Genomic DNA, 24861 nt, shown 5'->3' with positions numbered 1-24861 from the left:
AGATCCCCTGGAGAAGGAAGTGGCAACCCACTCCAGTATTCTTGCCAGGAAAATTTCTGTGTACAGAGGAACTTGGCAGGCTACAGTTCATGGTGTCGCAAAGAATTGGACACGATTAAGCACATATGCACACAATGTTTAAATAAAGGTCATAAAGTGTACTTGATTCTCTTGAGGTCTCTTGGTGCCCCTTCTCCAAACTCATGTCTCTCTCTGACTGTCTAACTTAGTCACTGTTCTAAACTTGGTATGCCATTTTTTAAACTATTGTGATATGTTAACTCACCTTGTTGCAGAAGGAAAAACTTTTCCTCTACCCATCTTCGGTTCATTGTCTGGGTTCCTTCAAATTAGGCTGAGAAAAAAAAAGAGAAAAACAAAGTTTATTAACAGGTGCAGTGTGCACACACATGGCAGCACTTAGTGATGAGTAACTTAAAGAGATGATCAGAATTCAGGCTTTTATAGCATCTTAACAGAACAATCAATTTGTAGGGGAGTGATAGGATGAAGGAAAAGGACTTCTAGGGGGAGCAAATTGTGGAAGTTTAAATAGATGGGGGATACTGATGGGAGGTAAGGACTAGTTAGTAGGTTCCTTGAGTTGATCCCTCTGGTGCTGTTTCTGTGGTGAGTCTAGATTTATCTTCCCTGATTAAGAATCATTCTACCCTTGGGAAAGGAGTTTGGGGGAGAATGGATACAAGTATATGGAAGACTGAATCCCTTTGCTGTCGCCCTGAAACTATCACAGCATTGTTAGTTGGCTATACTTCATGTAAAATAAAATTGAAAGAAGGATCATCCTGTCCGTCCTTGTTGTACACGTGTGTGTCAGGGACAGGAAGACAGAGAGGTAGTTGGGAGCAGAGAGTTTTTCTTGTGTCTGTTTCTTTTTGTTTACTTTTAGCTTAGAATAATCCTTATGCCTGAATGGCATATTTTGGGGGTAGCATGCTCTGAACCCCTTTATCTCCATAAGATTGTTTAATATTATTGTTTTTCCTCTTTAAGTATGCATACTCTTATGTGTCCCCTTGTCTGTCACTTGCTTTCTTTTCCCTCTCTCTATTTTGCTTTGAAAATTTGTTTGTGTTGATCTATTTCAAGAGCTGGCTTATTCATTCGAAACATTTTAAGAAATTCCATTGGATATGCTACATTTTATTAATCTTTAGATTTTATTTCTTCTTCTTCTTCTTTTTTTTTTTTTTTTTTTTACTATTTCTGCTTGCTCTCTCTTTAATCAAGGGAGGGCTTCTGTTTTCTCCTTGGAGAGAAGCTGCATATGGGCCACTGTAGCAGGAGAGTGCTATAGGAGGGCCGTTTGCCTGTTGCCCACTGGGATCTATATTAAATAATGGAAGAAGGTTATAAGATCAAAGACCCAGCAGCTCTGATGTTGTGAAATGATGTACAGAAGTGTCAATAATTAAGTGTAATGCAAAGGCCAGTTTGGGCAAAAAAGTCCAAAGTTAAGATTGTTTCTAAAGAAATGCTTTTTTATGAGTAGCAGGTACATAAAACTCACCAGGCTTAATGAACGAACCTTGTAAAGAGTGTGTGTTTTGGGTGCATGTGTGTGTCTAATACTAGATTTCTTTTTACTTTATTCCCCACATCTAATCCATGAGGAAGCTTTGCTTAATTACCAAATTCTGCCTCCATTTCTGTTTCCATCTCCACCACCTTCTCTGTGGTCTAGTTGAGGATTCTACAAACTGTGGCCTGCTAGCCACATCGTTTTTGTAAATAAAGATTTATTGGAACACATCCTGCCCATTTATTTATGTATTATCTAAGCCTGCTTGTGCTACAAAAGCAGAGGTAAATAGTTGCAACTGAGACTATCTAGCCTCAAAGCCTATAGTATTTACTATTTGGCTATTTACAGAAAAAGTTGCAGGCTCTATTCTCGTTTAATATTGCTCCCTTATAATTGGTTTCGTTCTGTTAAACAGAAGACACAGTGATTTTTCTGAAATGTGAATTTGATCTTCTCATCCTCCCTGTGAGTGAAAATAATCTCAACTCCACTCTGTAGCTTAAAAGCCCCTGCATGGCCTGGTCCCTGCTCACCTTTCCATCCTTATCCCTTTCAGGATTCCCCCTTGTTCTGGTCATACTGAGCCTTTCCTGCGTCAGAACAGTCTGCTTGAATTCTCATAGTTACTTCACATGTCTCCCTGGTTTCTGACTGTAGGTTTTTGCATGGATGACATTTCCTCAGAGGTGACTGCTCAATCTGCAATTGGCCTCCATCATTTATTGTGCGTATTTTATTTCCTTCATAAGCTTCTTTGTAATTATACTCTTCATTTATGTGCTCACGTCTTTCTTCCTTGCTTCCTCTCTTAGGATGCAAACTCTGTGATGGCAAAAAACATGCCTGTACTGTTGATCTTGGTTGCCAAGCATAGTTACTGCCACATTTTAAAGTCCACTGGAAAATTGTTGAGTGAATGAACAAGGTATAGCTTCTGCCTAATTCTTTGGTAGGAGTTAAAATGCAAGCATATGTTTATGCTACCTAATTTGTTTTCTTTCTCTATATAAATAAATCTTGCCCACTTCTGTTCACAGTGTAAACTTAAGGTGATTTTCCTTCAAAACATGATCAAGCTGGCATACTCTTCACCAGGGAACAGGCAGGCATTTTGAAATACTGTTTCTCAGGATATTTAGAGCCTTTTATACATTTGTTTCTGCTGTTATGTTAATATGCTAATATTTTTGGAGGTTGTATTTTTTCTCTCCCTTTCTTGCTGCTGGCAGAGCACCAGTGTGGAGTTACGGAGTGAAGCCCCCTTTGGGCATCTGTCCTTACTACAAAGAGTTTTACATTTCTTTGCTCCTTAAAAAAAGTGCTGCTTTTCTGCTGAACCTAGGATAAAAAGAATGAAGCAGTATCTTTGAGCATCTTAATTCTTTTGACTTAGTGAAATCCATTCAGGAACCTCTCTCTTATTTTGAGCTTCTCATTTTTCCCTTGAACCTCCTTTCAGCTCAGTGCTGTTCTACAATGAAATCCACAAAACAGAACCTCCCGCTTCTCCTCTTGTCCCAGTTTATTTCACTGCCCAGGACCCACTTTTGTGGGCTAGGAGGCCATTCAGGATTCTGCCTTACTAAAGAGCACAGACTCTCGAGTCTGACACACACAATCCTGGACTAGAATGCGGCTTTGCCTGTAACCACTTAGCTTTCCTGAGCCTTCACTTGCTTATGTGTAAAATGGGCTTCTGCTAGTTTGTTTCCTTGTAGAGTGATTGTGAAAATTAATTGACATAGTACTTTTCTAGTATCTAATACAGTTTCTGCAGCTTCGTGGCACTTAACAATGGCCAGCTAGTATTTGTTGTAGTCTTAAAATATAATACTTTGTCGAGGTACTCACAGAAGAATTAAATCTAAAATAGCAACCAGCTGTGATCCAGTGTCTGGAGAGTCGGAAAGGGCAGCTTTCAGTTCTTCCCTGGTAGGACAGATTATTTTATTTTTGTAACAGTTGCTGCCCCCTTTACTGTGGACCTTAGAGAAGATGTACTATCAGAGACGTATTGCAAGTGAGGCGTGAAAAGCCTCAGGCTCCCAGTCTGATCCTCATCTAATAGTTTATTGTAAAGAAGAGTTCAAGTATTACTTCTCTTGATCACTTTATGGGCAGGCCACTCAAGATGGCTGTTCTCTTGCTTTCTGTCCATCCCCTGTCCGACCAGTGCCTGCTTCACCTACACCCTACTCACTTGACTGACCTTTCTATGAACTTGCCCCATGTCCCAGCTATTGATTGTTCTTATCAAAGGGGTAGTAAGGAGCATGCCCCTCTCTGGTTTCCGTGGTAACTAAAGAGCCCACCTGATGTCCATTCCCCTCTAACTGGTAATCTCCTCCTCCCCCCAGAAGCAATCCACGCCCTGCCCACTGTCCCCACACACACAATGGGGTGTTGTTACTCCAGGACCCTGCTTCAGACACATATGTTCCCCATCTTTATTGTTTATATGGTCACCTACTGTTTTTATTCTAATGATTCCTCAATGTCTCCTTGTCACCCTTTTCTCCTGATTTGTTTTTCTACATTAAATAATAGTAGCTAACCTCTTTTTGGTGCTTATGATACACTGGGCATTGTTCTAATTGATTTGTATTTAGTTCTTCAGTTCAGTTCAGTTCAGTCGCTCAGTCATGTCTGACTCTGCGACCCCATGAATCGCAGCACACCAGGCCTCCCTGTCCATCACCATCTCTCGGAGTTCACTCAGACTCACGTCCATCGAGTTGGTGATGCCATCCAGCCATCTCATCCCCTTCTCATCCTGACCCCAATCCCTCCCAACATCAGAGTCTTTTCTAATGAGTCAACTCTTCACGTGAGGTGGCCAAAGTACTAAAGTTCCCTACAGCAACCTATAAGGGTCGGCCTGTTCGTTTTCTCCCTTGTAAATGAGGAACCTCATTTCAGCTGCCATTTCTCTCATCCATAGAGGGTAGCTTTCCTCTGTACCTCTGTTAGAGTTTAGGGACTCAGGCACAGGGGACTCGTTAATTGCTTAATTAACTTCCTTACAGTGTGCAAAATGGGAATAATGTGAATGGCACGTGGCCAGTTCTGGACAGAAAGGATGCTATATTTTCAAAGGTTACCCACACGAAGGCCCCACACTTTAGCTTGAACACATAGTAAATATAACAGTGTCTTGGTACTCACTTTCCTGCTCTTTCTTCTGACCTTATTCTTTCCTTTCCATAGGCTTAGGCTTCAAATCATGATGCTGCTCTTCTTTATCTGTTTCTTTAGCATGTTTTCTTTGTGAAGCAGGAGTTGACCTGCTGGCATTATCACATAAAGGGCTAAATAGAAAAGTGCTATTATTATTATTGTTATGATTATGTTATGATTATATTATGTTATAAACAGGTTCCACTTAATCTCTTTTCCAGGGCATCAGTGAAGTTGCTACTTCATCAGAGTCTGTTTTAAGCAAGCAGACCTTTTTCTTTATGGTACTCTTACTGAGACACATCAAGTTATATCTGTCTTTTCATTGCACCAACACGTTTATTTGAAGTCTAGTATTTCCTAGGTAACGTGACTAAGGTAGATTTATGGGTCCTAATTTGCATACAGAATAACATTGGCAAAAACGAAAATATAGCAAACGATACCAACTCTTGGCCTGCCATAGGCCACCGAGCATCTGCCTTCCTTGCCTGTAATGAGAGGGAAATGTATTTTCTTTCGATTTTATAGTTAATTCCTTGTTTGTATTCCACTCTTGTCAATGCTTTTGAGAGCTCAAAATGAGGTTTAAGAGCCTCTTGCTGCCTAATAGCAAGCGTATGTGTTAGAGGTGGTAGTTCTGTGTCACAGAGAAAGCAAGCCTTTGCTTTCCTACCCCAGTTTCACACCTCACTTGAAGAAACCCTGCTACATTTAAGTAAGCAAGCAAACCCTTCATTGTCTAGGCAAGTGAGGTTATACATTTGGGTTAAAGCCTAGGTTTAATGACTTCCTCTCAGTGTTTTTGAGTAAATTGATTTTCATTCCACAAATAATGAATTTTTTGTCTGTTTTAAATTTAAGTTAGGTTAAGTCTTTCTTTGATCACCATGTTCCTGGTCTGCCCCTCTCAGATTCACTGGCATTTCAAGTTTGGTGAACTTTTTCTGGCCCTTTTCTTACATACCTACTTATTCATATGTTTATCCTTGAAAGATACAGAATATTTCTTTGTGTGTGGACACGTGTGTTTGAAATATATATGTTATTCTACTTTGCCATTTTCTTCTAGTAATGTGTGTTGGAGAACAGTCAGTGTTAGGCCTCCATACTTATGAGGCTAGACTAGTCAATGAGAAAGTTATTCTCGAGATCTAGATGGTCAACACATCAAAGGTTTATTTCTTGTTCATGCAAATGTGTGACTCTTAGGCAGGGGTCCTGCACATAGTAACTCAGTGATCCATGCTGTTTCAAACCCTCAGACTCCGCTGTCTCCACATGTGGCTACCAAGTCCTTGTAGCCATCAGAAAAGGGCCCTGAGGGGTTGCACATGGTTGCTGCAGAGTTTTGGCACAGTAGGTACAAGAGAATTGAGAATGGAGGGAGCACATGGATACCAGTGGTAGTGTGTTGCCACAGGAGCTTTCAGTGCTTCGTATAGCTTGAATATATTGTGGTTTAATCAACTAGTCTCCTATTTGATGAGCATTTAGATCACTTTTAACTAAACTCTTTATCATGTACACCACTACACAGAAGAGCCTTGTATGTATCTCAGGTACACATGTGAGTATTCTGCTAGTTTAAGCACTCAAGAAGTAGACGTCCCAGTTCAGAGAATGTGGGTGTTTTGGTTACTGCCATCGGTGCTGTCAACATTGTTTTTGGAGTTGGTCACTCTGGTGTTTGATCACCAATGACATTATCAGACCTTCATTGTTTTGCCCCATCAAATGTCATCTTTGTTACTTTTGGCAAAACGGCTTCTCCTTTTTGTTGTAGGTTGTATTTTCGTGGTTAGTAGTGAGTTTTCTGCTCTTTCTCGGTCTCTGTTGTGCTGCCTTCCTGAGTGAAGCAGGACCATGGACGGTCAGGCTGAAGAAAGACAGGGCGTGTGGAGAGCCCATGGGCAGATGTGGCTCGTGTGTTCTCTCTTTGGGGATGGGGGCGCCCAGCTCAGTAACATTTCTTTCTATACCCCCTTTATTGTGTTTTTTTCCTCCCTTGGTGTTATTTCAGTAGTCTCTACACTTCTAATTTTAAAACCATGGGGAAAGATGCTTTCTTGGTCGTGTCATTTTTTTTTTTCTTCTGTGTAGCTGTCTAATTTTGTGCTTTGAGTTTTCTCATGAATTTTTGCCTGCTTAGTCATTGGCTTTTTATCTCTTGATTCTCTTTGTCCTTTCCCTCATTTTTCATTCTTTTTCTTCTGCCTCTACTCCCTTATTCCCATAGGCCCTTAAATCTTTATGTGGTGCTTTTCTTTTAAGTTGTATTTTCCTCTTCCCCTCCAAGCTTAGAAATGCTTGCTTTGTCAAAGAAATGCAGAAGGGAAGGGAGCAACAGAAATCCGGAAGGAAACCAAACCCAGGTGCCCACCCACTTCAGCTGTTTTGAGAATATGATGCTGTCCCTGATGTGGTCACTTTGCCAAAATCTGTATGAAAGAAGGAAAGAACACTGAAATTAGTCCCTTTCACAGTAGGGTCTCTGGGCACATTACTTCCTATCTTTAGGTCTCAAGTTTTTGAATACAAAATGAGGAGGCTGGACCTCAGTAAGGCTTCTCTAGTGGCTCAACAGTGAGGAATCCACTTGCCAATGCAGGAGACACAGGTTCGATCCCTCAGTTGGAAAGATCCACTGGAGAAAGAAATGGCAACCCAGTCTAGCATTCTTGCCTTTTAAATTCCATGGACAAAGGAGGCTATTGGGCTGCAGGCCATGGGGTTTCAGAGTTGGACACGACTGAGTGCGCACACAGACACAGTTGCAAAGAGCACAGGAAGTGATTTGAAGGCAAACAGGCAAATTTGAAGGCAAGCACGCAGAAACAACTAAAAGGCACGGGGTCACATGATCTTTAAACTCTCTTCCGTTACATTCCAGAGTTCATAGATTCCTTCGGAGATTCTTAACTTCTTCAGTGAAGATAATAGTATAGGGTTTTAATAGGTCATTCCTCTGAGGAGACAAAACAAACTACTTACACCATTTTAGAGTCTTAGGTCAGCATCCACTCATACCTTCTCTTCCCTTACTGCCAAAACCTGGAGCAGCTACATTTTTCCTTACATGCACTGTACCAGCATTTCATGAGGATCTTATTTCTGGTAGATTGTTGGCCTTTTGAAGACAGGAATATGATCCTGCTTATATCAATCTCAGTCTTTATTACCAAGAGGCTTCTGGGAATGTGGGGCCAGAATATAGTCACAGGGCAGTACCATTGATCAGAGAAGCTTTGCTGTGTTATAGACATCTGTCATACTGGGGCAGTGGTCAACCCTGCAGCCTGGGTTTCCTAACTGGTAAGATAGAGTTGACTCATTGGAAAAGACTCTGATGCTGGGAGGCATTGGGGCAGGAGGAGAAGGGGACGACTGAGGATGAGATGGCTGTATGGCATCACGGACTCGATGGACATGAGTCTGAGTGAACTCCAGGAGATGGTGATGGACAGGGAGGCCTGGCATGCTGCAATTCATGGGGTCGCAAAGAGTTGGACACGACTGAGCAGCTGAACTGAACTGAACTGAAGGTGGTTTTTATTAGGACAGGTTCGGTGCTATAGATGGGCTAAGTTCTTCAGCAACAGCAAATAGCTAAATGTCAATGGCTAAAAGTCCACAAAGGTTTATTTTTCATTGCACATTCATTGTGATCCACCTGGGGGTGGTCAGTCCTTTCTCTAACCCCTAGCTCATAGATCAGCTGCCATCTTGAATACTGACAATCTCCAGGTCATGAGAGAGAGCCTGGGTGGGTAGCAGATTGACAATCAGACGCTGGACCTGGTGTGTCATGTACCATATGTACTCATGCGTTATTACCTGGAACTAGTTGCATGGCCTCACCTAACTTCAGCTAAGGCAAGGAAGTGCCTGGTAGGAGGACAGTTTGGAATATTTGTTAGTTAGCATTAATGGTAAGTACAGAGATAGATAATAATACTTGACTTTTCATGATTTTTTGGCTGTTAGATAATATGAATACTTATAATGCCTAAACCATAGAACATGCTCAGTCAATAATAGGTGGAACCTTTATTATTATTATTGTTATTATTTAGCAGTTGATTACATTTCCAGCGTTCTTTACAACATCCTTCTACTTAGAAAGTGTTTCTCTTCTTTTTTCTTCTCATGAAAATGCTAAAGTAGACTCAACTTGTTTGTCTCAGACATATCACAGATTCTTAACAAATGAAGTTGAGTTAATGAAGTTTTAGAGCAAGACAGGGGCCCTAGTTTAGAGCTGACAGATACAGGTCATTCTGTAAGATGATCACTTTGTGAAGTGATGGCTTGAACATCAGCAGTGGCTTCAGAACTATGTTCACTGTGTTGGTTTTCAATTTAAGAGCCACAGACTCTAAACAGCTTTTCATTTTGAGTCAGTGCAGAAACCGTCAATATGTATTATATGTCTATGAAGCTGGTCTCCGGATCAATTGCAATTAGTTTGCAGCAGATTGCATTAACATATCTAAAATTAATACAGCTAATGTTCTGATGAAAAGAAATTGACCACAACCACACTATGGCTGTTTTTAGTCTCTCTCAAACGTTTTTTTCCAACAGTATTTCTTTTCTTCTTTTGTTAGTGGCTTTAAATTGGTATGTCAACTTAGACTTAATGTATTGATCCTTCCCTAATTTGCCTTTTAAAAGTGGTCCCAGAATATGGCACATTACTAATGTTCAATCATTTCTTTCTTTAGGGGACTTTTACTAAATGCCTTAAGCTTGAATTTTTTTTTTTTGTCATGTTACATGAGGTGCTGTTAACACTGCTAAGTCAACCAGTACATTAATTTTTGAATTGTGTTTTTCAAATTACTAATGTTTCATCAAGATTTAAAAATTCAGAAGTAAGATTAACAAATTATATATAATTAACAAATTATATACAGTAAATGTGAGCATTATGTCTAGTAGTTTATTTTTATCTTAGCATTTTCTGTTTCTAAAGAAGTAGTGCAGGCAACTTCAGTTTTAATAACATCATTACCAGTATTTATAAGGATGGAACAAAGAGACAGCTTGAAGCTTGATCATGTTGAAATGTGAATTTTTTACAAGTGTGTATAAATTATGTTATGCTTATTTTAGATCTGAAGGAGTTTTACTTTTTTTAGAGCAAGTCAGTTTCTGGAAATGAAAATTATCTGTATCAGGGGACAAAAAGACAAAAGGCAAAATTTATTCATTTGGCTATCTTACTGGTATTTTTAAAAATTTCTTCTGTATGCCAAGTACCATCACATTCTTCATACAGATGCAAATAAGTTGAAGACACACTCTGCCCTTGAGTAGAACCCAGTCTTGCTATAAGGTTCTGGAGCCTTTTTGGAATGCCTCCTATCCAAAAGAGCTTCATGAGTGCATTGTAGCTTGGAGATGCTAAAAGAACATGCTGTTTTAAGGACACATTAGAGGTCTTGAAAGCTACTGGCTCCACGTGGTAAAGCCCTGTGGATCTCAGTTTATGGTCTGTGTGTTGTTGCTCAGTCACTCACCAAGGCCCTTGCCTGGAGTTTCTAGGAGGTGTTTCAGGTGATCTTCCACCACCAGTCTAGTGATCCAGTTGTGTAACTGATTTTTTGGTTGGCTTGTGTATTAATGGCATTGTTATCTTGCCTCCTGTGAACAGTGGTTCCTTTGTATCATAGCCATGGATACATGGATATGGATACATGGATATTTCATTTCATGGATAGAAATGAAACTAAGTGTGTTTATTTTTTCTTTTCTTTTAAAAACAAGGCTTATGAGTTTAATGGGCTTCCCTGATAGCTCAGTTGGTAAAGAATCCGCCTGCAATGCAGGAGACCCTGGTTCAATTCCTGGATCGGGAAGATCCACTAGAGAAGGGATAGGCTACCCATGCCAGTGTTCTTTGGTTTCCCTTGTGGCTCAGCTGGTAAAGAATCTGCCTGCAGTGCGGGAGACCTGGGTTCTTTCTCTGGTTTGGGAAGATCCCTTGGAGAAGGAAAAGGCTACCCACTCCAGTATGCTGACCTGGAGAATCCCAAGGACTGTATAGCCCATGGGGTTGCAAAGAGTCGGACACTACTGAGTGACTTCAACTTTCACTTCACTTTCGTGAATTTAATAGATAATGTTATTGATCTTATTGGATAGAATGAGAAGAGTTTTTTCATGTCATTCTATCCTTTGATCCTTTTCTTTCAGTACAAATGAAAGCTTACTGATCAACGCGTAACGGAAGACAACTTTCATATGACTCTTAAGCAGTTACTTTAATATACAAATTGCAGTTTTTAGGCATTAGTAACTTAATTAATGGTGACTATTTCAGATTACTGTACTCAGCTTTGGTGAGTTGGAAATAATCTCATTAAACACGTAATGGAATCCATTAAAAACCACAATAAAATGGATTAGTCTGTGGCCCATTGACCTCAAAGAGTTAAAACAAATTTCCTGAGTTACCTTAATGTTTAATGATGTATACAGTTATTTAAATAATGGTATGAACTTTATTTGTTTGGAGAGGAGACAGGGAAAAGCATATGCTGTACCACAGAGTCCTTAACAGTTTTAAAGGTAATTTTTAAATAAAGTCCTTATAGACACCCAGGCGGCTGCAGAACTAGTGCAGCAGTCCCATGTCCTCTTCACCTAGTGTCCCCTCGTGTTGACTCTCACATAGTTTAACTCTAATATCAAAATTAGGAAATTGGCCTTGACTGAGCCTACAAGCCCCCTATTAACTAAATTTAGACCTTATTCATTTGGGTGTATGTGCAGTTGTCCTTACCAGTTTTGATTAGAAAAACAATTAAGCATGGAGAATTCATTATATATATATATATATATTTCTTTGCCTCTAAGATTTCTGTTGCTAACTGATGTTTGAGGGTACCTATAAGACTGGCCCTACCAGTTGACTGTTACTTTTCTTTCTGTTTTAAGTCTTCTTATCTCTCTTCCCCAATTTCTCTAGGTGGTTCAATTAACATCCAGAAGATGGCTGAACCTGCAGGAATACCAGAGTAAGAAATTAATGTCTGACAACGGAGTGAAAGTTCAAAGATTCTTTGTTGCCGACACTGCCAGTGAAGCTCTGGAGGCTGCTAAGAGACTAAGTAAGCTAATTCATAATGGGTGAAATATGCTTGGCCAAATTAGTGAATTCACAGGTAGTGGTTTCCCACTAGTTAAATTTCTCAGTTGCAGGTTATAGTAACAGTGACAGGTACAGTGGAGAACTTTGAGTTGTAAGGGCAAAATGCCCAGTTAAGAAAGCTTTATTCTTTTACATGAGACAGAAGCATATGTGGTTCCACTCTATAGTAATTTTTCCATGTTTCTCAGCCACCATTTCACCTAGTTCTCTTATCTGTGGTTTAGTGGCTGTGAGAAAATTGGTTGAAGGGTATAAAGTGTCAAAGAGAAGCCTATTGCAGGGTGAGTCAGGAAAGACAGTTGGCATCCTTCATTTAAGCCTCTGAGAACATGGGAAAAGTTCCCTCTGAGTGAATGGAGGAGAGAAAGGGAAGAATCTGCATTTCGAAATCCTGCTGACTTTGGTTCAGTGTTTTGCCCTTTGATTTATCAGCTCTATAACTTTGCGTAAATACTTTTTCTTTTCTGTGCCTCTTTTTGTTAGTCTGTAAATCAAGGCTAATATGTTTACCTCCCAAAGCTATTTAGAGCCTTTAAGGGAGCCTTCAAGGGAGACTGCATAGAGCTTCCCTGGTGTCTGAGTGCTGAAGAATCCACCTGCCAGTGCAGGAGGCACAGGAGAAGTGGGTTTGGTACCTGGATTGCGAAGGTACCCTGGAGTAGGAAATGGCAATTCATTCCAGTATTCTTGCCTGGGAGATCCCATAGACAGAGGAGCCGGGCAGGATACAGTCCGTGGGGTAGCACAAAAGTTGGACACGACTTACCAGCTAAACAACAACAATAAGGGAGACTGCACACTAGTACATGGTAGAAAATCTAGTTCGTTTCCCTAGTTATGGATTGAGAAATGAGGACTCAGACTTTGATGTTTTTCAGTGAACATTCCTTTAGTGCCATGTAGACTCTCTTGTTGTTGGTCTGGATAAGCACCATCCATTAGAAATGTGAGCCACACAAATATTGTTAAATTTTCTAAGTCACCTTAGTAAAGGTAAAAATAAATAGGTGAAACAAATTTTAATAATATATTTTGTTTACTCCAGTATATCCAAAATACTATCATTTCAAAATTTAATTAATATAAAACAGTTTTCAAGCGGTTATTTTATATTCTTTTCTAGTGCTCAGTTCAGTTCAGTTCACTCACTCAGTCATGTCCGACTCTTTGTAACCCCATGAAGCACAGCACCCCAGGCCTCCCAGTCCATCACCAACTCCTGGAGTCCACCCAAACCCATGTCCACCAAGTTGGTGATGCCATCGAACCATCTCATCCTCTGTCATCCCCTTCTCCTCCTTCCCTCAATCTTTCCCAGCATCAGGGTCTTTTCAGATGAGTCAACTCTTCACATCAGGTGGCCAAAATATTAGTTTTAGCTTCAACATCTATCCTTCCAATGAATACCAAGGACTGATCTTTAGGATGGACTGGTTGGATCTTCTTGCAGTCCAAAGGACCCTCAAGAGTCCTCTCCAACACTACAGTTCAAAAGCATCAATTCTTTGGCACTCAGCCTTCTTCACAGTCCAGCTCTCACATCCATCCAGACATGACCACTGGAAAAACCATAGCCTTGACTAGATGGACCTTTGTTGACAAAGTAATGTCTCTGCTTTTTAATATGCTGTCTAGGTTGGTCATAACTTTCCTTCCAAGGTGCAAGCATCTTTTAATTTCATGGCTGCAGTCACCATCTGCTGTGATTTGGGAGCCCCCCAAGATAAAGTCAGCCACTATTTCCACTGTTTCCCCATCTATTTGCCATGAAGTGATGGGACCGGATGCCATGATCTTAGTTTTATGAATGTTGAGCTTTAAGCCTTTTTTTCACTGTCCTCTTTGACTTTCATCAAGAGGCTCTTTAGTTCTTCTTCACTTTCTGCCATAAGGGTGGTGTCATCTGCATATCTGAGGTTATTGATATTTCTCCGAGCAGTCTTGATTCCAGCTTGTGTTTCTTCCAGTCCAGCGTTTCTCATGATGTACTCTGCATATAAGTTAAATAAGCAGGGTGACAATATAGAGCCTTGACATACTCCTTTTCCTGTCTGGAATCAGTCTGTTGTTTCATGTCCAGTTCTAACTGTTGCTTCCTGACCTGCATATAGGTTTCTCAAGAGGCAGGTCAGGTGGTCTGGTATTCCCATCTCTTTCAGAATTTACCACATTTTATTGTGATCCACACAGTCAAAGGCTTTGGCATAGTCAATGAAGTAGAAATAGATACTGCTAATGCTCACAAATCTGATTTATATATTACATCTCCAGGACATCTCATTTCACATTGACCACATTTCAGGTGCTTGAAAGACACATGTTGTGGCTACCCTGTTGTATAGTACAAATCTGGACAATAGAAAGATGTGTCTGTGCATTCTTTGGTTGCAACCTTGGGGAGCGTTGTTTCCCATTAACGAATAAAGAATAGAGCATCTGCTCACTGGCATTGCCCAGGCAGCTGTAGCAGAGTTTGAGCGTACAAAACAGGCAGGCCCTGTATTTCAATTTTTCAATTTTCTTTGCTCTTTTAAGAGGAAGAAGTGAGGTACTTCAGCTAGTACTTGTTGTTTTACCTCCCTTTCAGAGTTCCCCCAGATGCTTAAATGCAGCTCCTTTATTATGTTAATTGGAATATATATGTATTCTTTCTTTCAACAAATATTCATTGTCACCCACATGTTGTAGGCACAGTGGATGCAGCTGTGGAGGATGAGCGAGCCCCTTTTCTCCTTTGAAGTTGCATTCTAGAAAGAAATGGATTTGTACTTTTCAGATGCTAAATGTAGAAACTGAGAGCAGTTTATATTTTAAGAAACGGAAATTGGTTTTATTTTCAAGAACTATCAAAATTGGTTTTTATGGTGGAAAAACATTAGACCTACACCTGGATGAGAGTGCCTCAGTGAACTGTGGTAGTAAACTTGGTAAAGTTAGTATTGCAACATCTTTACATGAAAGGGTCATTTTTGTTTTATACTCCTGTGGTTTGGGGATTGGATAATGAGAGCAAGAAATGTAAAGTTCTGGTTAGTCTTTGCTCTTCATTTCCTCCATTATTTCCTCAAATGTGCTGACTCACTTGTAGTCCAGGTTGAAGAATCTTAAGGGAATTCGAGAAGCCAGCTGATTACTTCCCACCCCTTTAAGTGGAGCACAGCTAAGAGGACTTATCTTTCAGATTTTCATAGAGATGTGGAGTTAGCTAATTGGCTTCTTAGCCATGGATTTGTTTTATAAGCATTTATTTAGCCACCACTTTGTGGTTGGGGCTTGTATACTGTGTCAGACAGGATTTTTGTTCTGGAGGAATTAACAAGGTGATTTCCAATGCTAAGGGAGGGAAAGAAATGAACAGTGAAGCAAGCTTAAATAAAAGAAAACTAAAATTCAGAAATGAATATCACCTTTTAAAGAAGGCATTGTGGTACTTGAAGAGTGGTTCTTAAAGAAAATGAAAGTGAATTGAGAATGATATGGCTGTATGTGTGCCTTGGCCAGTGCATACCCATGATAATTCTTAGATGAGGTGGCCACAGGAAGACCTTCCTGTGATCTGCTTAGAGCTAAAAGGGAATTTAGAGAACTAACAGAGCACCTCATTTGCTGCACGAAAGAGTAATCCTCCTCTTACTCAGTGAGTAGTTTTGGTGGAAGGAAGAGCTCTGATTTTTGTTGTTTAATAGATACTTTTGATCAGAACAGTAATTTATAGTATTGGAGGAGGAGGTGGTACCAAGTCTAGTTGATAAAATGAAAGAAGTTAATAGTGAATATGAAAGGAAGCATGCATATCACTGAGATAGTTTGGAGAGAGCAAAACAAGAAGACTCTGGCAAAATTCCATAGTATTTATATTCTTATCAGTGTAAATTGATAAGCATCAACAGCACAATTGAGAGATTCACTGAATAAATTTGAAGTTAAAGCTGGATCACACATATATGTTCCCAATTGTCCTGAAAATGGGACCTCTGCCTTATAATTATAGTATTTTAATGGGGAAGAATTATGTAGAAGAATAACATGTATAACATGCAATACGTGCCTGAAAATGGGACCTCTGCCGTATAGTATTTTCATGGGGAAAAATTATATAGAAGAATAATGTGTGTAACATGCAATAAACACTCTATAAGATATTACTGTTGCCATCACAGGTGACAGCAGAGGCATGTAATTCTAAACGGTTCACTACTGTCATGAGGTAAGGTCACAGACAAATCAGAGACCTATGATAATGAGTATTTTGTTGATTGTATGTTCAGAGAGTTCATATTATAGTTTGCAAAGTTTGTAAGTGACTGAAATGTATTAGCTTACCTTTCTGCTTTATTGATATTTGGATATGTTTTGAAATAAAATGACATTTTGTAATATATTAATATTTTGAAGACAAATATTCATATTAGCCATGTCTGTGATTTCCATTGTAATCTCTGTGTGGATCAGCTCACAGATCTCTTTGTGTTTAAACTCACACTGCTGGTTTTCTGTTTGCCATCCACTTATGGTGGTCTCCTCCTTTCCTGGCCCACATGGAGCTTGTCATCTCTTGGTTGCTCTGAACCCATTCTCCCACTTAGCTCTTCCTACTTACCCAGCTGAGATACCCCTGTGTCATCTTAAATGCTTCTCATGTCTGTCATATTCATGCCTTTGCCAAAGCCTGCTATTTTTAGCACAGTATTGTTATTTTGCTAAAGCAACTAAACAGGTAGGAAAAGGTTAAAAACAGCTAATGATTGACAAAGATGGGATTTTTACCCAGGCAGATTAGATTTAATCTCCTCCTCAAACATTTTTGCTCTTTGCTAACTTGATGATGTTGTTCTTAGGAGATTTTAATAGATGGATCAGCATTTTTAAGATAGGAAATGCATACTAATAAAATTAGAAGATTGAATTAAAACTAGATGTGGCAGGTTCTAAGACAATTTATAGAAACTCTGTAATCTTCAGATATTTTCTTAATGATTCATTTTGTTGTATCTATTTGGGAAATAGAACTTTTTGCTGTGTAGTGATGGAAATCTTGTTAATTTGAACATTTGTTTCAAATGGGTAATACAAACCTTTTGTTTCTGAAACAATTAATAACGATAAGATATTTAGTGAGACCCTCATTTTCTTGCACAGAAAATGGACTTGTGTCTGATTAAGAGAGTAAATTTGGTTTAGGGATGTAAGTTTTTAATATATGGATAATATTCAGTTCTGCGGCATTTTTTATGAGCTACCTTTTGTAATCACGCTTTCAGGAAGGAATTGTTTCCCTTGCGTGTAATTTTCTCAGGAGACTCACTCATTATACAGATTTCTCCTGTATGGATTGCATTTAATGTATACAATCAGCAAATAATTACAGAATACCTACAGTGTGCATGACTAATTTCTGTGTTGTCTTTCAGGTCACTTTAGAAATGAAGACATACATATCTCACATAACTCTAAACTCTTAAAGGCCTGTCTTAAAGGAGATGTTTATAAAAGAATAGATGAAACTTACTTCGGCCCACCACTTGTTAGTTTTTGGAATCTCCACAGTTGTTGCTTTTTTTTTTTTAATACTTCTATTTATTTGTTTGTTTTGCCTTTGGCTACGCTGGGTCTTTGTTGCTGCGCAGGCTTTTTCTCTAGTTGCGGCAAGTGGGGGCTTCTTTCTAGTTGCAGTGCGTGGGCTTCTCTGGTTGCAGAGCACAGGCTGTAGGGCACATGGGCTTCAGTAGCTGCAGCTCTCAGGCTTCAGAGCATGGGCTTGGGCTTAGTTGCTCCGCAGCATGTGGGATCTTCTCAGATCAGGGATAGAACCCACATCTACATTGGCAGGTGACTTCTTTACCACTGAGCCACCAAAGAAGCTCTTCCCCCCACAGTTTATTAATTATTCACTTCATGTTGATATGAGACTCTTGATATTTGATTAAGCAGGAAGACTGTATTTTGCAAACTCATAGTTTTATTTTTTGCCAGGAAAGAAATTAAAATATGAATGGAGAAATTAATCTTTTCTGAGCTAATGACATGTATCCTAAAAGGAGATAAGGAGCTCTTATTGAACTCTGCTAGCTTTGAATTGCTTTCAGCTCCAATGCATTTCCATTTGTCAATATGATAACTTATTCTTTTCCTTTTATATAATCACATCCTAAAGCCTGGTGAATTACTTGTACCATTAAGGTATTGTATTTTATATAAAAAGGGAACTGCTGTCCATTGACTACAGATTGGCATGTACTGTTTATCCTGTAGGCAGTTAAATACATCGTAAGCCTCTTTGTTGCTTTGTCATATCTGATTATGTGGTGAGGATCTCGCACAAAGATCTTAAACAACCTTTGTGTTGAGATGGTGGTCATTATGCTGTTATAACGACAGGTGAGGATAACACTGGATGCTCTGTAGTAAATCTTTTTACCACTGTATCAGCTGTCCATTATTTTGAATCTGCAGTCAGGAATGCAATTGCGAGGGTGATGGCAAATACGGGCCATTAGAGGTTAAAGCAGTGTCTGTTTTCTGGGAATCATGGTGGTGAGTCATCCAGACAGAGGTGTTTATGGTAGGTTCTGAGGCATAGTGAATGTTCAATAAATATTATTGTTGCTCACAAAATTTTAATTTGCCCATGTTTACTTAGAAATGCTCCCGAAAGGAGCATCTGAATTGATAATAAAAACTGTCCCTGACTGTGTTTATTAGGACTATGTTTATCCCATTCGAAAAAGTAGAGCCTTTAGTAATATTTCCTACTATATATATTTTGTAAAGAGATTCCCCCACTTTTATAAGCTGTTTTTTTCTATTTTTCCAAAGATTGTACATATAAACGGGCTTGTCTGGTCATCTCCTTAGAATTCCTCTTTGCTAGAATATCTTTTCCTGGTGCTGCTCAGTGAATAAAAGCAGGAGGAAACCCATCGAGTGAAGGGTAAGATCGGGACAGGTTGTGGGCAGGCAGGGTTTTTGGGAGTGAACATGAAGCTTCCTGTCACCTTCCTTAGAGAAACAAATGAGAACAGAGCTTTGAAAGTCAGTGCCTCAGCTTGACTTTTGTCTATGTAATAAGGTAAGGATTAATTCTTCTCACATTTTAATCAATAAAAATAATATTGGTGGGATTTAACCTTTGGCCTCTTGCCATGTTCCTGGTATCATGGTGAGCATTTTGCAAGTGCAATATCATGTCCTCAATTAAACCAAAGGGAAGGCTTTCCTTTAGGAACTGGTTCCAGATATTACTGGATCCTGTGTGTCAGTGATTGTGTATCCACGGTGACCAACAATTTCATTCAGTCTTTTCAATGTGTTTTTAATGGAGTTACTTATTAATTTGTTTTTTAAAGCTACCTCATTGTGAATGAACAAAGAAGTTATGTGCATTATCTCATTTTGCATGTCTTTCCTATGAATAATTTGTGCCTGGGGTCTTTGACTCACCCCAGGGTATGTTACAAATTCTAAATGTCCAGAGGGTACTTTGTAGGGGGTTATAAATGTAGAAAAGCTTTGCCTAGGGTACGTTGGCATAAAAGCTAGCTTCTTATTGTCCATCTATCTGGACATACTGGTCTTTTAAAAGAAACCTTAAACATAAACAAAATGACTGCAGTGGAGACTGCAGCCATAAAATTAAAAGACACTTGCTACTTGAAAAAACAGCTATGACAAACCTAGACAGCATATTAAAAAGCAGAGACATTACTGCCTTCATTGGCAGTGGGAAGATCAAAGGAGATCAAACAAGTCAATCCTGAAAGAAATCGACCCTGAATATTCATTGGAAGGACTGATGCTGAAGCTGAAACTCCAATGCTTTGGCCACCTGATGTGAACAACTGACTTGTTGGAAAAGACCTGATGCTGGGAAAGATTGAAGGCAGGAGGAGAAGGGGACAACAGAGGATTAGATGGTTGGCTGGCGTCATCGACTGAATGGACATGAGTTTGAGTAAACTCAGGGAGATAGTGAAGGACAGGGAAGCCTGGTGTACTGCAGTGCATGGGGTTGCAAAGAGTCAACATGACTTAGTGACTGAACAGAACTGAAACATAAACAGATAAATCTCTTCTGATTATCAAAGGAATATTTTGATTTTGAAACTATGAAAAAGCACCAAGACCTATAGTCTCATTACCCAGAGAGAACCTGCTTTCAGTTCAGTTTAGTCGCTCAGTCATGTCAGACTCTTTGCGACCCAATGAATCGCAGCACACCAGGCCTCCCTGTCCATCACCATCTCCCGGAGTTCACTCAAGCTCACACCCATTGAGTCTGTGATGCCATCGAGCCATCTCATCCTCTGTTGTCCCCTTTTCCTCCTGCTCCCAGTCCCTCCCAGCATCAAAGTCTTCTCCAGTGAGTCAACTCTTCGCATGAGGTGGCCAAAGTACTGGAGTTTCAGTTTTAGCATCATTCCTTCCAAAGAAATCCCAGGGTTGATCTCCTTGAGAATGGACTGGTTGGATCTCCTTGCAGTCCAAGGGACTCTCAAGAGTCTTCTCCAACACCACAGTTCAAAAGCATCAATTCTTCGGTGCTCAGCTTTCTTCACAGTCCAACTCTCGCATCCATACATGACCACTGGAAAAACCATAGCCTTGATTAGATGGACCTTTGTTGGCAAAGTAATGTCTCTGCTTTTCAATATGCTATCTAGGTTGGTCATAACTTTTCTTCCAAGGAGTAAGCGTCTTTTAATTTCATGGCTGCAGTCACCATCTGCAGTGATTTTGGAACCCCCCCCAAATAAAGTCTGACACTGTTTCCACTGTTTCCCCATCTATTTCCCATGAAGTGATGGGACCGGATGCCATGGTGTTTGTTTTCTGAATGTTGAGCTTTAAGCCAACTTTTTCACTCTCCTCTTTCACTTTCATCAAGAGGCTTTTGAGTTCCTCTTCACTTTCTGCCATAAGGGTGATGTCATCTGCATATCTGAGGTTATTGATATTTCTCCCAGCAATCTTGATTCCAGCTTGTGTTTCTTCCAGTCCAGCGTTTCTCATGATATACTCTTCATATAAGTTAAATAAGCAGAGTGACAATATACAGCCTTGACGTACTCCTTTTCCTATTTGGAACCAGTCTGTTTTTCCATGTCCAGTTCTAACTGTTGCTTCCTGACCTGCATATAGGTTTCTCAAGAGGCAGGTTACGTGGTCTGGTAGTCCCATCTCTTTCAGAATTTTCCACAGTTTATTGTGATCCACATAGTCAAAGGCTTTGGCATAGTCAATAAAGCAGAAGTAGTTGTTTTTTTGGAACGCTCTTGCTTTTTTGATGATCCAGCGGATGTTGGCAGTTTGATCTCTGGTCCCTCTGCCTTTTCTAAAACCAGCTTGAACATCTGGAAGGTCACGATTCACATATTGCTGAAGCCTGGCTTGGAGAATTTTGAGCACTACTTTACTAGTGTGTGAGATGAGTGCAGTTGTGCGGTAGTTTGAGCTTTCTTTGGCATTGCCTTTGTTTGGGATTGGAATGAAAACTGACCTTTTCCAGTCCTGTGGCCCCTGCTGAGTTTTCCAAATTTGCTGGCATATTGAGTGCAGCACTTTCACAGCATCATCTTTCAGGATTTGAAATAGCTCAAGTGGAATACCATCACCTCCACTAGCTTTGTTCGTAGTGATGCTTTCTAAGGCCCACTTGACTTCACATTGCAGGATATCTGGCTCTAGGTGAACCTGCTTTAATATCAACTTATTTCCCTCCATTTTCCTTCTGCATTCATTGAGTCAGCGACATTAGTTTCTGTGCACAAATTTACATAAATATAATTGACAGTATATTTGTTTTTAACTCTAGGAAAACACTGTGCATATAGTTTTGTGTCCTGCATTTAAAAGTGCACATAATAACATAAGCATGACCTAAATATTAAATAATGTTTTTCATAAATATTATTGTGATAGTTATAATCCCTAGATTGACTGTTTCCTATTGTTACTTACTTAGATTGTTTTTTCTATGCTTGCATGTTAGGTAGGGAATGCTAATTTATAACTGCCCAATTCTTGATAGATTAACATAGTAAGGAGTTTTGAGTCACATATGGGTTTAGTATGGTGTTCCTGCTCCTGCTGCTGCTAAGTTGCTTCAGTCCTGTCCAACTCTGTGTCACCCGATAGATGGCAGGCCACCAGGCTCCCCCCGTCCCTGGGATTCTCCAGGCAAGAACGCTGGAGTGGGTTGCCATTTCCTTCTTCAGTGCATGAAAGTGAAAAGTGAAAGTGAAGTCGCTCAGTCGTGTCTGACTCTTAGCAACTCCATGTACTGCAGCCTACCAGGCTCCTCCATCCATGGGATTTTCCAGGCAAGAGTACTGGTGTGGGGTGCCATCGCCTTCTCCAATGGTGTTCCTGGTTTGCCTCTAATTGGTGACTCACAGATTTAGACTCCTTCATCATCTCACTCTGGCCTCTTCAACACATGTCTCTCAAAGACGACCTGAGGATTGTGTCTGTTCCAGCCACGTAAGAGAGAAAAAGAGCTAGGAGTGTTATGTGTGGAGATTGCACAGAGTGTATCACATTCAATTGCTGAAATTCATCAGATGGTCACAATGAACTGCAGGTGAGGCTGGGAAATATAGTCCCAATGTGTGTGAACGACGAAGAGGAAATGGGTTTGGTGATCATGGTAGTGGCTTCTGGAGCTTTTAGAATTTGGGGGAAATTTGTTTCTTTGCTTCTTGACTTAGAACCAGCATGGACTCTACAGACAAGACGTCATCCCAGGTCTACTTTGATTACCTAAGTCACAATTTGCTTGACTATAAAGCTGAGGCTAATGATACATGCATTAAGGAATGATTTGGATTAAAACATAGAAAGACAAACAAAGCACATACCTCATTTACTCACTGATTTACCTTCTTTCCTTCCTTTTATTTATTTATTTATTTTGGGTCTGAACTGAGTGAATGTAAGCCATCATAAAAGGCATATAACAACAGCTATTAAAAGCATCAACAGCAGATAAAAAAATAACAATGATCAGTGCCTTTGCAGTAAAAGCAGAGTGTTTACCTATGCTTATTGCACAGCTCATCAGATGATTTGGTAATGAATATATTACTTGTATACTGTTGGTTGATATTTTTCTTGGGAGATGAAAGTATGTGAAGTCAAAAGTTACATAATTTTGAAAGAAAATGAAAGATATTCTTTCTTTACATTCCAGCAGAATAAATATTTCCTAGGGCATTATGCTTTTTAAGATGCTACTCTATTCCCTAAGGTGGTGGTTACAGGAGTTGACAGTGTTTAACAGCTGTTCATAAATAGTACTAAGACTCCACTTGAGTTTTCTAGGTTACTTACTAAGGTCAGGTATGGAATTGAAAAAACTTAAAAAATTTCTTGATCTACCTTAGGATACAAACTAGATGAGTAAATAAGCTACTTCAATTATGTATCTTTTTTTCCCTTTCATTCTGCGTGGAACAAGCTAACAGGTTTGTGAGTCCATTATTTTTCTCAAATTAAGTGTGGGGCAAATATTATAATTTTTTTGTCTTTAAGCTTTTATTTGAGCAAATATACCGGTCACTTCAGTATGAAGGAAGAAGAAGCAGATGGGATGTGGATAACAGGGGAAAAATAATAATGCTAAAAATGTTTGATAGGCAAAAATCAAACAGTTCCCAGAGTCTTCAGGTGTGAGATGTAAAACAGCTTTGCATAAACTAAAAAACAGCTTTATATAAACATATATTATCTTTATAGGTAACCTTACTCAGAAGCCCTTACTACTCTTTCTTGTTTGTGGGTTCACAACAACCAGAAGTTCCCTTTATTTTGGTTTACTGAGTGTTTTTTCAAGTCATTAATTGACACTGAATACTGTCATGCATTTTCTGCACCTGTGTTGAACATCGCCTGTGATATTACTCTGTTAATCCATGTATTGCGGCTTGTGTGCATGCTCAGCGTGTCCAGCTCTTTGCAACCCCGTAAACTGTAGCCCATTAGGCTCCTTTGTCCATAGGATTTTCCAGGCAAGAATACTAGTGAGTTACTGTTTCCTCCTCTAGCAGATCTTCCCGAGGCAGGGATTGAACCTGTGTCTCCTGCAAATCTCCTGCATGGCAGGTGGATTCTTTACCACTGAGCCACTGAAGAAGTCTTAATTCATGTTTTTTTCTTTATGAGTTATTAATGTAGTGAATTATGTTGATTGATTTTTGAAGTTTGAACCAGACTTGCATTCTTAGAATGGGACCTGCTTGGTTAAGGTGTATTGTCTTTTATTTATTATGGAATTGTGTAATATAATATTTTGTTTAGAATTTTTGTGTCTATATTTCTGAAGGCTGTTGGTCTATCATTTACTTGTTTTTTTAATATATGTCTCTGGTTTTGCTATTAGGATCATGTTGGCTTTATAAAATGAAAAAAATAAAAATGGTTCCCCGCCCCCACCTCCCATATTCACCTCACCTCCTCTGGCAACCACCAATCTGTTCTCTGTATTTTTGAGTGTATTTGTTTTTTAAGATTCTACGTGTAAGTGAGCTTATGTGGTATTTGTCTTTTTCTGTCTGACTACTTAGCGTAAGAACCTCAAGGTCCATGCATGTTGTTGTAAATGTTGTAAATGTAGTATTTCCGTCTTTTTTTATGGCTGAATAGTATTCACATATCCTTTATCTATTCATCCACCGATGGACAGTTAGGTTGTGTCCATGTCTTAGCTGTTGTAAATGGGGCTGCATTGAACATGGGAGTGCATATCTTTCCAAGTTAGTGTTTTCATTTTCTGTGGATAAATACCCCAAATGGAATTGCTGGATCATATAGTGGTTCTATTTTTAACTATTTGATGGCCTTTCATAACTGTTTTTCATAGTGGCTGCCCCAATTTGTGTGCCCACCAGCAGTACAGGTATTGTCATCTTATTGCTGTGGTTTTTGCTGTTTATGCTTAGTGGGGTGCTCCACATCTCAGTGTACAGGTAGTGGCAGTAGAAGC

The 24861-nt window shown here is 39.5% G+C and overlaps 1 protein-coding gene across 1 annotated transcript in view; it reads left to right on the top strand.

The window, feature by feature from the left end:
- The window catches only part of SUCLG2 (succinate-CoA ligase GDP-forming subunit beta), a 290163-nt gene that overhangs the window by 59919 nt on the left and 205383 nt on the right, over positions 1-24861 (top strand). The window contains exon 2 of the mRNA XM_052638350.1: positions 11700-11841. Coding sequence (XP_052494310.1) covers positions 11700-11841 — 142 coding nt within the window. The remainder of the gene's footprint in view (positions 1-11699; positions 11842-24861) is intronic.

The sequence above is a fragment of the Budorcas taxicolor genome, chromosome 1 (genome assembly GCF_023091745.1).
Source record: "Budorcas taxicolor isolate Tak-1 chromosome 1, Takin1.1, whole genome shotgun sequence".
Classification (NCBI taxonomy): domain Eukaryota; kingdom Metazoa; phylum Chordata; class Mammalia; order Artiodactyla; family Bovidae; genus Budorcas; species Budorcas taxicolor.
The sequence above is the reverse complement of the archived record's forward strand: the minus strand, read 5'-3'. Positions and strand labels throughout refer to the sequence as shown.